We start from the raw sequence: 12834 nt of genomic DNA, 5'->3' as shown, positions 1-12834 counted from the left end.
CCCATAAACCTAACTAGAATACCATTCTAAAACAATGACATCAAGCTTAATGAAGCACAACTGCAATGCATTTATTAAATACCTACAGACCTCAAACATGTAAAAACAAACTTTACAAACTATATCCACATGTGGCCTAAAGCAGTGTGGTATTACTGTTGAAAAAATATATTAATCCTTGATTAAGTTAATAACCCTTGTGCATTTCGGTGAGTTTGTTTGGGCTGACTAACCAGTGATTGGTGCACTGTTCTTATAGTGAAACCACGGGGTCTACTCCTGTTGTTCAAATTTCTGATTCAGTTCAAAAGCTGATGAATTAGCAGTACGGCCTATTGAATGCGCCCAGCCACGAAAACAATAGTGGAGGTCCATACATTTCTGGCAGCACGTCTGTCCATTATCCAGCCATGACAAAACAACCAGAACTCTTGTTTTTGTTGGCAGAAATTTCTTTCTCCCTGGTTTCCCCGCTCTACCATAAAGGTTATAGTAGTAACCAGCACCATCTCATTTGCAATGTGTAGTCACAAGAAGAGTCTTCATGACTCTCTCTCTCTAAAGAGGCTCCCTGTCAACACTGTAAGGATCCGTTCTACTTTCTGTTAGAGATGAATAGCCATAATAAAGTGGAACTTAAATGTAAATTAAAATAAATGTTTCATGGCTTATTAAAGATACATTTTGTCAACACTAATTAAGTGGTCTAGATATATGTGATGTTTGTAATTGTGAGCGGATGTATCTGGCAGTTCCATTTGTGGAACAAATGCTAACAAAGGAATCTAATTTGCTTTAAATATTTTAGTGTTTTTTTTATTCTGTGTAGTTTATATTGCAGATATTGTTTTAGAATAGAGTTTGTGAATATTGAATACATGCATATCACAAGCCATGGTAATGTAACATGCTGCCAAAACTTACTCTTGAGTTTATCTTCTTGGCTCTATGAGACGATAAGGTTTGACAAAAACGTATCTTTCACTTGCCGTTTTTGTGCATGCTGATTCCTAAAAGTTATTGTCTTCTTTGAGGAAGTTAATACTATCCCACTAAATACACATTATTCTAGTATAATATGGCAATATACAGTATTATATTGTTTCATCAATACAAACTAATATGTAAAACTCAAAGATTAACTCCTACATTAAATCTGTGTCCTGAACATTTTTTACATTATTTTTAATCGTTACAAAAATGTGTTAAATACCCAAAAATTAACTTAGAATTCTATGCTAATAATTGATTACCCTAATGTAACTTAAAGATCACTTGTGATTATATTTGATATTGCTTTTAATTATTTTAGTGTTTGCATTGTGTTTGAGTGACTAAAGAAAAAGGAGACGTCCACACGAATGAAAAAAAAAATCAAAAAAACATTTAATAGTAATTCTAAGAATTGATGTTAATTTATTTACAACAGCACAAGTAAGTGGGGTGAGCGTGAGCGTGAGGGCGAGGGCGAGGTCTAGGAACGGTTAAAAGTCAGTGACCCTCCTGAAGGAGCCAATAATGGCACTGGTGGCGCACCAGTCGCGGTACCTCCTGTACTCTCCGGGCTTCACAAAGTACTGTCTGCCCCTGAAGTTGGGGTACTCGTAAAAGATCCAGTAGCCATTCATCACGTTGCAGGAGTAGACGTGGCGGTGGTGGAAACGGTCAGACACACAGGGGCAGTCGTCCATGAACTCCATCATGTGGCCACCAAAGTCGGCCTTCTCGTAGATTCGCATCCTGTAGGAGCCCCTGTACTGTGGACACATGAGAAGAAAGAACGCCAAGGAGCAGATTAGCACAGCTTTGTCATTTTATGTGCTGCACACATCATCAATTAGTGAACACACAAAAAAGAGGGTTTTATATGACGAGGCGTATATGCACGTATATAAGTTATAAGATGTGTATAATAATTATAATAATAATATATTTTATTTGTCACTCAAATATATAAAAAACACTTGTAAGATGATGTAAGAGTGTGCAGAGGTTCTCTTACCATGGGGATCACCCTGCAAGATCTGATACAACTGCTGAAGCCCATCCACCTCTGGTAGTCGGGGTACTCGCCCCTTCTCATGTAGTACTGGTGACCCATGTAGTTGGGGCGCTCGTAGATCATGAAGCAGCCACTCTCCACCCGGATTGAGTTACACCGGCTGAAGTAGGTGTGAAGGTCCGTGCAGTCATTACTGCACTCATAACTACGACCTTGAAAGTTCCTGTCCTCGAAAAAGGTGATCTGCAATAGTTCAGCAAACGGGTAGAGAATATCCAGGGATAAGTAAAAGTCCAAGATGTAAAAAGTCAAGTCACCAAGACAGGGAAGGACACAGTGGGTGGGAATTGGTTATGGTCCCACAGTATTCTGGACATGGCAGTACGGGGGGATACAAATAAACTTACCTTACCCATGGTCTCCGTTGGAGAGATTCCACATGTTTTCCGAGCTTTTTATACCACCACTTGACAAACAAATCATTGTTATTCAAATGAACACATAGTTATAAGTCAGGGTACTGGCACATGTTGACCTTTTTGTTAGAGCACAATATTGGTTCAGAAATATGGACTTGTATTTGGAAAAAGCATAAATAATTACCGGTTTGGTTTGTTTTGACATGCATGGACAAAGGAAAGGACTAGTATGGTATCCACATGTCCACGGCACAATGGCAGGAGAACAATATGGAACATCCTTTTAGCATTAAAAATGAAGGGAGACAGAGAGAGCGGGCTGTCACTCTCACGTCTCATCTGCATCTCCAGCCCACTTCATGTAAATCAGTAAGTCTGGGAGGTCCTCAGATATATTTTAGCATATTTTATGGGAGGAAAATATTTTCACTTTCTTACATTTTTCAGGGACAAAATAGCTCAAATACAGGAGTTCTAAATTAGCTGATGTTTGTGTTTGCAGAAATATACAGTTACAAATTCAAATACCTCTAAATACAATTTAGTTTTTATAATTTGTGTATTATGAGAGCTCTGTATGTACACAAGCTGTGTGAGTTGTACATCCTCCTGTGGTGATGTATTGTTGCATTGCTGAATTGGTAGACTGTCAACACAATATTCTTTCTTGGACTCAATCATATGTGCATACTCGAGGTGATGGGAGACTGGTAAATTTTCATATCGCTGTGTTCTCCCGCATGAGACCTGAAGGCCTGTGTCATGTAGGCCTGTTATGAGGGCATTGGGTTGTTGTTTTTTCATTAAGTCGCTTATAAATGGCGAGTGGAATCCGCGATTGCCATACTAAGGCTTTGGATAAGTGCCTAGGCCTGTAAATTTAAGCTGATGTTTGAATACATGGGGAAATAACCAGATTTCGAACACTGCAGTTGTGCTGTGTTGGTAAAGAAGCCTGTAGGCCCTTTCAATGCATTCCAGACAAAAAAAATCTATCAGATTATTGTACCGCAATATGATACTGATTGGTGAAGGGGACAAAATAATGATGAAATTGTATTGGGAATAATTAGATATATATCAGAAACGGTGGCTACTGTTATTTGTTTTCAAAAGCTGTAATATTTGTGTATGTTTTCAGTTGGACATTCTAGCTACCCTATCATGATCTTAATTCTATCGATTTTCATTATTATAATTATTGCTTTTGCTGTTGGTCTTTGTTGTTATTCCCAATTGTTTTACTTGTCTTGAAAGGACCAGTTTATCTGGGACTTATGTATGTTAGTTAAGTTTTGAAGACTTACATAGTGTCATCCTAAAACACCAGTATTTATTCAGACTTTGGTTCAATGACTAATAAAATAGTTGATACTGTGAAGTATGATATTAATTTAGAGCTTGAAGACATTTCAGCTACATTATCTACCATCAACTCTCAAAAACGACAAATCCTTGGCTTTTGGATGGCTGTAATCCATATGATTATCTACCTTCAACTCTCCTCAAGTGCACAGTAAAAATACGGTGTGGTTATTCAACAATTAGAACTGTTTTAACACTTTCTATTGTGTATTTGGTCCCAGAGTGCTCTGTAAGTTTAGAATTTTTTTTACTGTGTAGCCGTATGTTTTGGTCAGTAACAGTAGCCTACAAGCTGGAAGTGCAATGTGCAGGGTGGCTTGGCAAGATGTTAGTCCGAAGACTGAAAAAGAGAAAACATTGTTTTCCCAAATGGGGTACGCCCCCAGAGAAGATACTTAAATAATCTAAAATAATGTGGCAAGATGTGGAATTTTCACGCTGCTTCCCTAGGTTTTCTCTAGCTGCAGTATGCTTTCACAACACAATCGTCCTGCTTTTGTGTACATAACTATCAGGGGAAAGACAGATTGCAAACACCACTTGAATAAGGTTTGTGATTGGCATTACAAATTTGTATTTTATTTTTTCAGATCTTCAACATGACAATTCTGTTTGACATGGATTGACGCTACATTTATTACATTGATCATGGTCAAAGTGTACTGTCTTAAAACACTTTTTTTTGCATATTCCTCAAATCTTTCTTTCAGTGTCATCGTCAGAGTTTGTGAAGAGGAAACGAAACACATTATAACACAATTTTATTGAATTTATATGTATATATTTTTCAAAGTACAGCAGTATGCAGCCAGAACATCAATTCAATGGATTGTCCTCAGGTACATACAGTAAGTCACATACAGCAGCCATTGGCCTTAAGATGCCATATTACACTGGGGCAGGTTGGAGAGTTGGGAACCGTTTACTGCCCTACAAAGCAAAAAGGCAGTAACTGCGCAGAGCTCAAAAATGAGTCAGTTGACTTTAAAATGATACTGCAATCCAGTATAAATGTTTTTTGGGAGATTATTGACATGTGACAGTTTTGTTTCTTTATATTACCACCTTTTTTACAGAGCAATAATTTTATTTAACTTTAGACTTTGATATAGATGGCATTAAAGTCATTGAACTAATTTTAAACAGCAATGCAGTTACTGCCTTTTTGCTTTGTAGGGCAGCGTAGCAGTTAGCAGTATCTCATAACACACCAGCAACAACAGTATCAGATGTTTGATTTCCATCGATTAAATATCATGTATTGGTACTGAATCAAAACACATTCTACCAGTTAACATTCAAAAAGTGTACTGACTGACATAGTGCTATGATTAGTTATTCCATTCACCTATGTTCAGCTGAGGGGAAATAGACAAAAGTGTAGCCAAATGTCCAGATGCTGAATAACTTGAGGCACCTTATAGGATTCTTGGACTGAACTGACAGATAGATGTGGGGGAAAACCCCACGGAACTCATTAATAGTCATTCATAGTGATACTTTGTGTACAGTGTACTTTGTACTGGACATCTGAACATTGGAGTTGATCATTCATAGTCAGTGTTAGTATTTCATAAAATGCATCATGTTAAAAGGTTGAAATTGAGTGTATGAAAGGAAAGGGGTCTCTCTGATTAAAGTAATTCCCACTCATTTGTTATTGTGCATATAGAGCTAACTTCAATATTCAACCCTCAGCATTGGGCCTTACAATGTTTTGAGAAATGACAGTAGTTTAACCTCCCTGCTAAGGAGTAGAAGAATGTACTGAAGATACGATAGATTATAGACCATAGAAGAAGATTTTTTTTTCCAATTTTTTTCCGTCAGGTACTTGTAATCCATTGGGGGGAAAAATATTCCATTGTATTCCACAACAGTTGTCCATTCCCTTCAAGGAATACTTCCCGTTTTGAGCTGCATTGAAGTCCATGTTTCAAATATATTTTCAAAAAGTTGTTCTTCAAAAAAAAACCAAATGACTGTGATTATTATTGTTGTTGTTTTGTTGTTGTTGTTGTTTGTCGTCAGTAAGTCAAAATACACTTGATGGATCCCACTCTGGCGCTGGCTCCTCCCCATTCGCTGAACCTGCAGTACTCTCCAGGCATCATGAGGTACATCCTCCCCTGGTACTCTGGATGCTCGTAGAACAGCCAGTTGCCCTCCCTCACCTTGCAGGAGAAGATGCTGCCGGTGTTGAAGCAGTCCATCAGGTTCGGGCAGTTGTCTGTGAGCTCTCTCATCTGACCGCCGAACTCGGTCCTCTCGAAGAAGGACAGCTTGAATCCTTTGGAATCCTCCAGTCAATTTGAAGTGCAAGAAAAGTCAAAAGTATCATGTGTAAGTGAAAAAGAATAACACAAACATAACATTATGTCGTAATCACACAACATTTAGTCTATATTTTACGTTTTAAATAAATAACATTTAGTTATTTCAACTGCTATCAGAGCAGCACAAGCCCAAAATGTAACATAGCTCTTATGATCATTATTTTACCACGAGGAACATCTTCAGTGAACATCATTCTGGCTTCTTCAGGAAAACACACATTTTTTGGATGTCATCACGTGTGAGAAAGTGGTCTGCACACATGGGTATATGCTCCAAAAACTATTGTATTATTTTACATCAATGTTTTGATGGGATTTTCCTCAGTCGAATGTTTGTCACCTATGTGCACACAATACCTTTCAAACTTGATAATATGTCTCATTCACATGGATGTGAAGTGTATACAGGAACTCTACTCACCTGAGGAATCATACGGCAGGAGCACACATGGTCATTGATGCCCATCCACTTGTGGAATTCTGGGTACTCGCCCGGACACACAAAGTATTGCTGGCCCGTGTAGTTGGGGCTCTCGTAGATCATGAAGCAGCCACTCTCCACCTTGATGGAGTTGCACTGCCTGAAGCAGGAGTACAGGTCCTTGCAGTCACTGCTACACTCATAGTGCTGACCAGCAAAGTGCTTGTCCTCAAAGAAAATGATCTGAAATTGAAGGACATGATGAATATTTCCTGAAATACAAAAGCACTAGGATGTAAGTAATGTCCTGCTATTGTACATATTAACGTATGATAGGCCTAGTATAAAAAAAATTGCGAGTAACAGCACCTATGGCCTGCTGTAGGATTTGTGTTTGTACTGAAATCTGAGCTCCACAGTACTGGAGTTAGCTCTAGTTGCTGCACATTACCTTTCCCATTATTGCTGGATTTGAGTGTCTGTTGTTACAAGATCCCTGTTCAGCATTTTGAACATGCCATATATAGTCCACCTGGAATGCAGACTCTGCATCTGCCATTCATATTATAATTTCCTAGGATGTTTTTGCACAAGCACAAACAAGCCCTTTGAATAAAACTTTTAAGAATATACATGAAAAAGCAATGCTTATAACAAGCATCACTAATACCATCACACCATTAATACCAATGCAAACAGCTTGACATGAGGCACATTTACAAATTAGGTAACAAACTCAAGCTTGTGTTCATCAAAACATTCCATAACAAACTACAACAATGAAATCCATCATCTTTCATGGAATTAACAAACAAGGGCAAACTGTTTTTGAATGTACTGATGTACATGATTTGTATGTACTGATCATAAATCCACCTTCTTATAATGTATCATAGGTTTAATATCGTGCTTTTTTTTACAAAACATTGTATGATAAAAGCAGTCTATTCCTCTTTAGAGAAAGTCATTGCCCATTGTATATCTGCAATGGACTAATTTAACACACTTTTAAGCTACAAATGTTCTGTTTTATAAACTAAAATGTTTCAAATAAAAAACAAATGTTCTGCTTGGTTCTATCCATCACTGTCAAGCAAGAATTAAAAATAAGTATTACAAAGAGACAAACGTATGATGTAGTATGTACAAATGAAAGGATAAAAAACACACTCCCTCCAGATGAATGTGAGTTCAGCAATATTTTTATTCAGCTCTTCAAACATGGAGAAATAATCAAGCAACTTCTCCAAGCCATCAAACCCAGACATCGAGCCCTCCACATGCAAGTAGCAAGAACAAAACTGGAAACACCTGAAAACCGACATGAATTTATTCAGTGCGTGAATGAGGGCAGTCCAGCAGACACTTCCCACGTGCTCTGTTTTTATAGGTCCATGACGCGCCTGATCGAGCCGACTCGAGGGGTCATACCGCCCCAGTCTCCGTATCTCTTGTACTCGCCGGGCCTCAGGTAGTACTGGCGCCCCCCGTAGTGTGGTTGCTCGTACATGAGCCAGTGGCCTGCCATGACGTTGCAGGAGTGGATGTCGGACATGCGGAAGCGCTCCATCATGTTGGGGCAGTCCTCAGCCAGCTCCGTCATGCGTCCAGCCATGTTGGCGTGGTCGTAGAAGCGCATTCGGAAGGAGCCTTGCTGCTGTTTAGGGGGGAAATGAGAGGAAGACCAGGTCACCCCACAAGGTCAAAGTCAAGGTCACTCTACAAGGTCAAAACAGTTACAGTATGTATTATAACGCTGAAATCATTTATGTTTCGTTAAAGACAATTATTGGCATAACATTTTTTTAAAAATATGTAGGCCTACATAACCATTTTTGTACGTTACCATGTTCCATTACAAACCCATTGTTTCATTTAATTTATGACAAACATTTCTTGACGTTTAAAATGTTTTAACATGCCTCAGAATGTTACCATGGTCTGTCAAATGTCGTCAAAACATTGTTTTTGTTAATATAAATGCAAAATAAGGAATGCTAAACTAAAAAAAAAACAGAGATAGAGAATTGATCCCACCTCCATTTCGTAGCCCCTTTCAACCACAAACTTCCTGTTGCCTTTGATGCTGAGGAAAACAAATGAACTTACTTTAGGGGCTAGACTGCAGATTTGGCTATAAATTAAAAGGTATAGGAAATGTTTGCTTGTACTTGGGGTTTAGTATCTGATCTCGTATGTGAGGTATGTTTGCTTACCATGGGGATCATACGACAGGACCTGGCACAATCATTCATGCCCATCATGCGCATGTAGTCGGGGTACTCGCCCCTCCTCATGAAGTACTGGTGGCCCATGAAGTTGTTGCGATCGTACATCATCCAGCAGCCACTCTCCACCCGGATGGAGTGGCAGTGTTGGAGATAGGTGTGAAGGTCGGAGCAGTCTCCCATGCACTCATAGGAGCGGCCGCCAAAGTTTCGATCCTCAAAGAAGATAATCTACAGAGACAGAAAAGGGCACATGTTTGAAGAACAAGGGGGTGTATTGCAGTGGTGATCATTATTATTATGAGGCTACATTGATTGCATTGAGGGTAGGGGGTGCATTGTGAGAGACTAACCTTGCCCATGGCTCTTGAATTTTGGTGATTCGTGTGGCTTTGCGGTGTTGTCAATGAGAGGTTATGTTTATATACGTATCCCTGCTTGAAATGGCATGACAGGTTGTGTTGTCATTCAAATCACTGGGAACCAGAGTCAGCAAAAAAACATCATTGGTGTCTTACAACTATGAAGCCTTTTCCCCTCAAACACACACACACTCTCTCTCTCTCTCTGTGTGTGTAATAGTGGTGCATCATTCTTTCCAGCAAAAGCTGCAGCACTGAAAGGCACTGGAAAGCCCATGAGGTTGCTCAATGCCTTGTGGCTGTTTGTGAAACAGTAAAAAGGTCCATGCTATTTAAATATACAATTACTGCATTATCACTCTCATTTTTATCTCATCAACTCAACAAAATATACCACGGTTATATAACACAAATCACAAATGTTGAAAATAATATTTTTTATACTCGATATTTTCATCTGTATGTACCACTGATTGTAGAAACACTATGTGAGCGTGTTTTGTGCATGTTCTATTTGGTCTAGTTGGCTCTTACTGGAAGCTACAGACTGTGTATGTGCAGATGATAATGGACTTCAGAAGCCTGGCCGGCATTTCAACCGGTTGTGAAAGGAGCCTTTTCTAATCATGGTCTGGTCTCTGTCAACAACGTATAGTTTTCTTTTTAGTGCTGCCATGTGGCAGTGTCAACCAGTCCTCAGGCACCATAACATGTAGTCAGTTCATTTGTTACCATATTAGATTCCATAGTTCCAGGGTGGTTCCATCTTGAGGAGAATGCTAACAGACGTAAAACAATGTCTGATGATTTGCATTTGTGGATGAGTTATAGACGAGCGATATTAGCTAAAAATCATAAATCCTATTAGCCTTGTGATAGGCCTGAAACACAACGATGGATTTTCATGTTATGAATTGATAGTTGACAAACCACAATTTGACTTTAAATTGGTGTAAAAGTTATTTGAAATTAATAAGAACCCTACATGATCTGTTGCAAGAAAAATGTCTGTCTGAATCTGAGCATCAAGATCCATAAGACACCATATGATTTCAGAGTGGAGAATGCTTACTGCATTTCTTTTCTGGCATCTATTGGCAAGCTAAAGAAGTTGTCTTGGGTCCCAAAGAGATCTGTTTATTAAAGAAAATCTACTAGGACAAGCGAATATTGCAAAATAACTCTGCAAACATTAGCTAACCAAGTGTTTTTTACTCAATAGATTCCATTACCAATTAGAGGTGTTACATGAAACGTGAAAAGTTTCGGGAACTGAGTAATTAAAATGTGTTAACAAATTGCTCACCGACGCATTGTCATGCATTCTCCTTTATTGACAAACCAGTGCCAAAGAGATGCATTTGAGGGAAAGAAAGAAAGAAACAACAGAGGCTGCATTCTCCTTATTATTAATTAAAAGTTGGTGATTCTTCTGAAGGAGCCAGAGTTGGCACAGGTGGCGCCCCAGTCGTTAAACTTGCGGTACTCGCCGGGCTTGAGGAAGTACTGGCGCCCGCGGTAGTTGGCGTGCTCGTGCAGGGTCCAGTAGCCTTCCAGGACGTTGCAGGAGAAGATGTGGCGGTTGCGGAAGCTCTCCTGGACGGACTCACAGTCGTCGGTGAACTCCATGGTTTGGCCCTGGAATTCGGGGCGCTCATAGATGCGCATGCGGTAAGAGCCACCGCTGGCCTGTGAGGAGGAGGAAAAAAAAACATTTCATCTTTAGAAGCTTATCACAGTGAACGTACAGTACTGTACTATATACTGTATGACATGCCAGATATTATGTGTGTGACGGAGATGTTCCTGCAGTTTGTCCCCCTCGGGGACGCGAACCTGCCACCCCGTCAACTACATCAGTTTGGCATTGGGAGGCACAGTACGAGCTCGCTGAGCTAAAGGGCCGGTCCAATAGCCCAACGCTACCACACTGTACTGTATTGAGGCTTCGGGAAGAAAGTTTACTAACGTTCCACGCCACACTCTGCTAGTTGGCCTCCGTTACACTCTACCCCTTAACCTCGCTCTCATCCCGGGAAAACGGCACCACTGTGACAGAGATGTTCCTGCACAGTTCGTCCCCCTCAGGGACGCAAACTTGCCACCTCGTCAACTACATCGGTTCAGTAATGGGAGGCACAGTACGAACGCACTGAGCTAAAGGGCCGGTCCGATAGCCCAACGCTACCGCAATGTATTGAGGCTTCGGGAGGGAGGTTTACTAAAGTTCCATGCCACACTCTGCTGGTTGGCCTCCGTTACATGTGCCTCCATCTAATAGTTTTGAAACGCACTGACATTACCAATAACCAATACCAATAAATGTGCCCACTGACCAGTATATTGTATAGACTACACAGAGGACGCATTTACACGGTTATACTGTCTTTGGTACTGACCAGGGATCCAAATTCATTTTTTTCATCAACAGCAAAAATAACAAATAGATGTTAATTATACTAGCCAAACGCACACTCACTAATGGGTCAAAGTGGCTAGCAACTTGGTCTTTTCCAGCATTTGGACGGTTGGCTGGTGCTAATTTAAAGCCCTAGTACTGACACAGAAGCCATGTTCCATTTAAATGCCTACTGGGAGGTGGGGTGTGTGTGTGTGTTGGGGGGGGGGCATTGCTGCAGTGTACTACTGAATATAAAACTATGAATACTACAAAAATATCCAAAATTAGTGCAGGAATGTACTCAATGATTATTTTCTGAATAAATGTAATACTTATGTAAGTAAATAAGCAATGTGTAAAAATGTATACAAGTATGTAAAAGTTACTAAGTTTAATCTGTAGGCCATGCATAGCACATTGCGTAGCACTTAAGTGTCCTAGAGTGTTATTAGTGTCCTAGCATGATCTTGAAAATATTATTATTATTAGTAGTAGTAGTAGTAGTAGTAACAACAACAACAACAACAACAACAACAACAACAACAATAATATTCAACCCCTTCTCTCCCCATCTCATAGGCGGGCTACTCACATAGGAGAAGGTCCGGCAGGAGCGGATGGTGTCGTTGTAGCCCATCCAGTGCTGGTACTCTGGGTACTCCCCGCGGGTCAGCACGTACTGGTATCCGGAGTAGTTTGGCCTCTCGTACAGGACCCAGCAGCCACTCTCCACCCGGATGGAGTTGCAGCGACTGAAGTGAGGGTGCATGTCAGGGCAGTCGGCATCGCACTCATAGGAGCGACCCTGGAAGTTGCGGTCCTCGTAGAAGGTGATCTGAGCCATGCAGGAGGGGGTGAGAGAATGTGGGCTGTTAATATTGTGTGTTTTGCGCTCCTCAAGTCAGTCTGCCCGGGAGATATACAGCCATACAGTACTTGCTTGATGTAAAACACATACTGTATGTACAAGTTCTGAAATGAAAACAGGACAAACTACTGCAACTTGAGACTGAAACTATCTTTCAGTCAAAGTATCAATCAGTGATGCAGCATTAGTCACCATAAAGCTTACAGGAAACAATCCATTAAAAAGTCCTTGCTGCAGTGACACAGATGTTCCATTAGGATGGCTTGAGCTCACCAATGTCAGACAAGCTGCATTTGGTGATCTTACCTTGCTCATGGTGTCCTGCTGTTGTGACTGTCTGCGAAAGCGAATACACCCTCGCCAAAGGGGGCATGTGGGCCCCGTTTTATACGGCTCAATCAACGCTCTGCAAATCAAACTTTGTTATTGTAA

At 40.3% G+C, this 12834-nt stretch overlaps 2 protein-coding genes and 1 pseudogene across 3 annotated transcripts; all 3 read right to left on the bottom strand.

Moving 5' to 3' along the window:
- Positions 1–1484: 1484 nt before the first annotated feature.
- On the bottom strand, positions 1485–2418 carry LOC134461312 (gamma-crystallin M2-like). 2 transcript variants are annotated; one of them, XM_063214144.1, is made up of 3 exons: positions 2398–2418; positions 2003–2245; positions 1485–1757 (listed from the first exon to the last, which is right to left on the bottom strand). In XM_063214144.1, exons 1-3 carry the CDS (start codon positions 2416–2418, stop codon positions 1485–1487), a joined length of 537 nt encoding a protein of 178 aa, XP_063070214.1. The 2 variants fall into 2 exon arrangements, with proteins under 2 accessions (XP_063070214.1, XP_063070215.1); XM_063214145.1 differs by having other exon boundaries at positions 2410–2418.
- A 3395-nt stretch (positions 2419–5813) lies between these two features.
- On the bottom strand, positions 5814–7003 carry LOC134461313 (gamma-crystallin S-1-like). The gene is made up of 3 exons (XM_063214146.1): positions 6995–7003; positions 6544–6786; positions 5814–6086 (listed from the first exon to the last, which is right to left on the bottom strand). Exons 1-3 carry the CDS (start codon positions 7001–7003, stop codon positions 5814–5816), a joined length of 525 nt encoding a protein of 174 aa, XP_063070216.1.
- Positions 7004–7927: 924 nt separating this feature from the next.
- LOC134460586 (beta-crystallin B1-like) lies at positions 7928–12435 on the bottom strand (annotated as a pseudogene).
- Between the last annotated feature and the right edge of the window lie 399 nt (positions 12436–12834).

Source organism: Engraulis encrasicolus, chromosome 13, assembly GCF_034702125.1.
Source record: "Engraulis encrasicolus isolate BLACKSEA-1 chromosome 13, IST_EnEncr_1.0, whole genome shotgun sequence".
Lineage (NCBI taxonomy): Eukaryota > Metazoa > Chordata > Actinopteri > Clupeiformes > Engraulidae > Engraulis > Engraulis encrasicolus.
The sequence above is the reverse complement of the archived record's forward strand: the minus strand, read 5'-3'. Positions and strand labels throughout refer to the sequence as shown.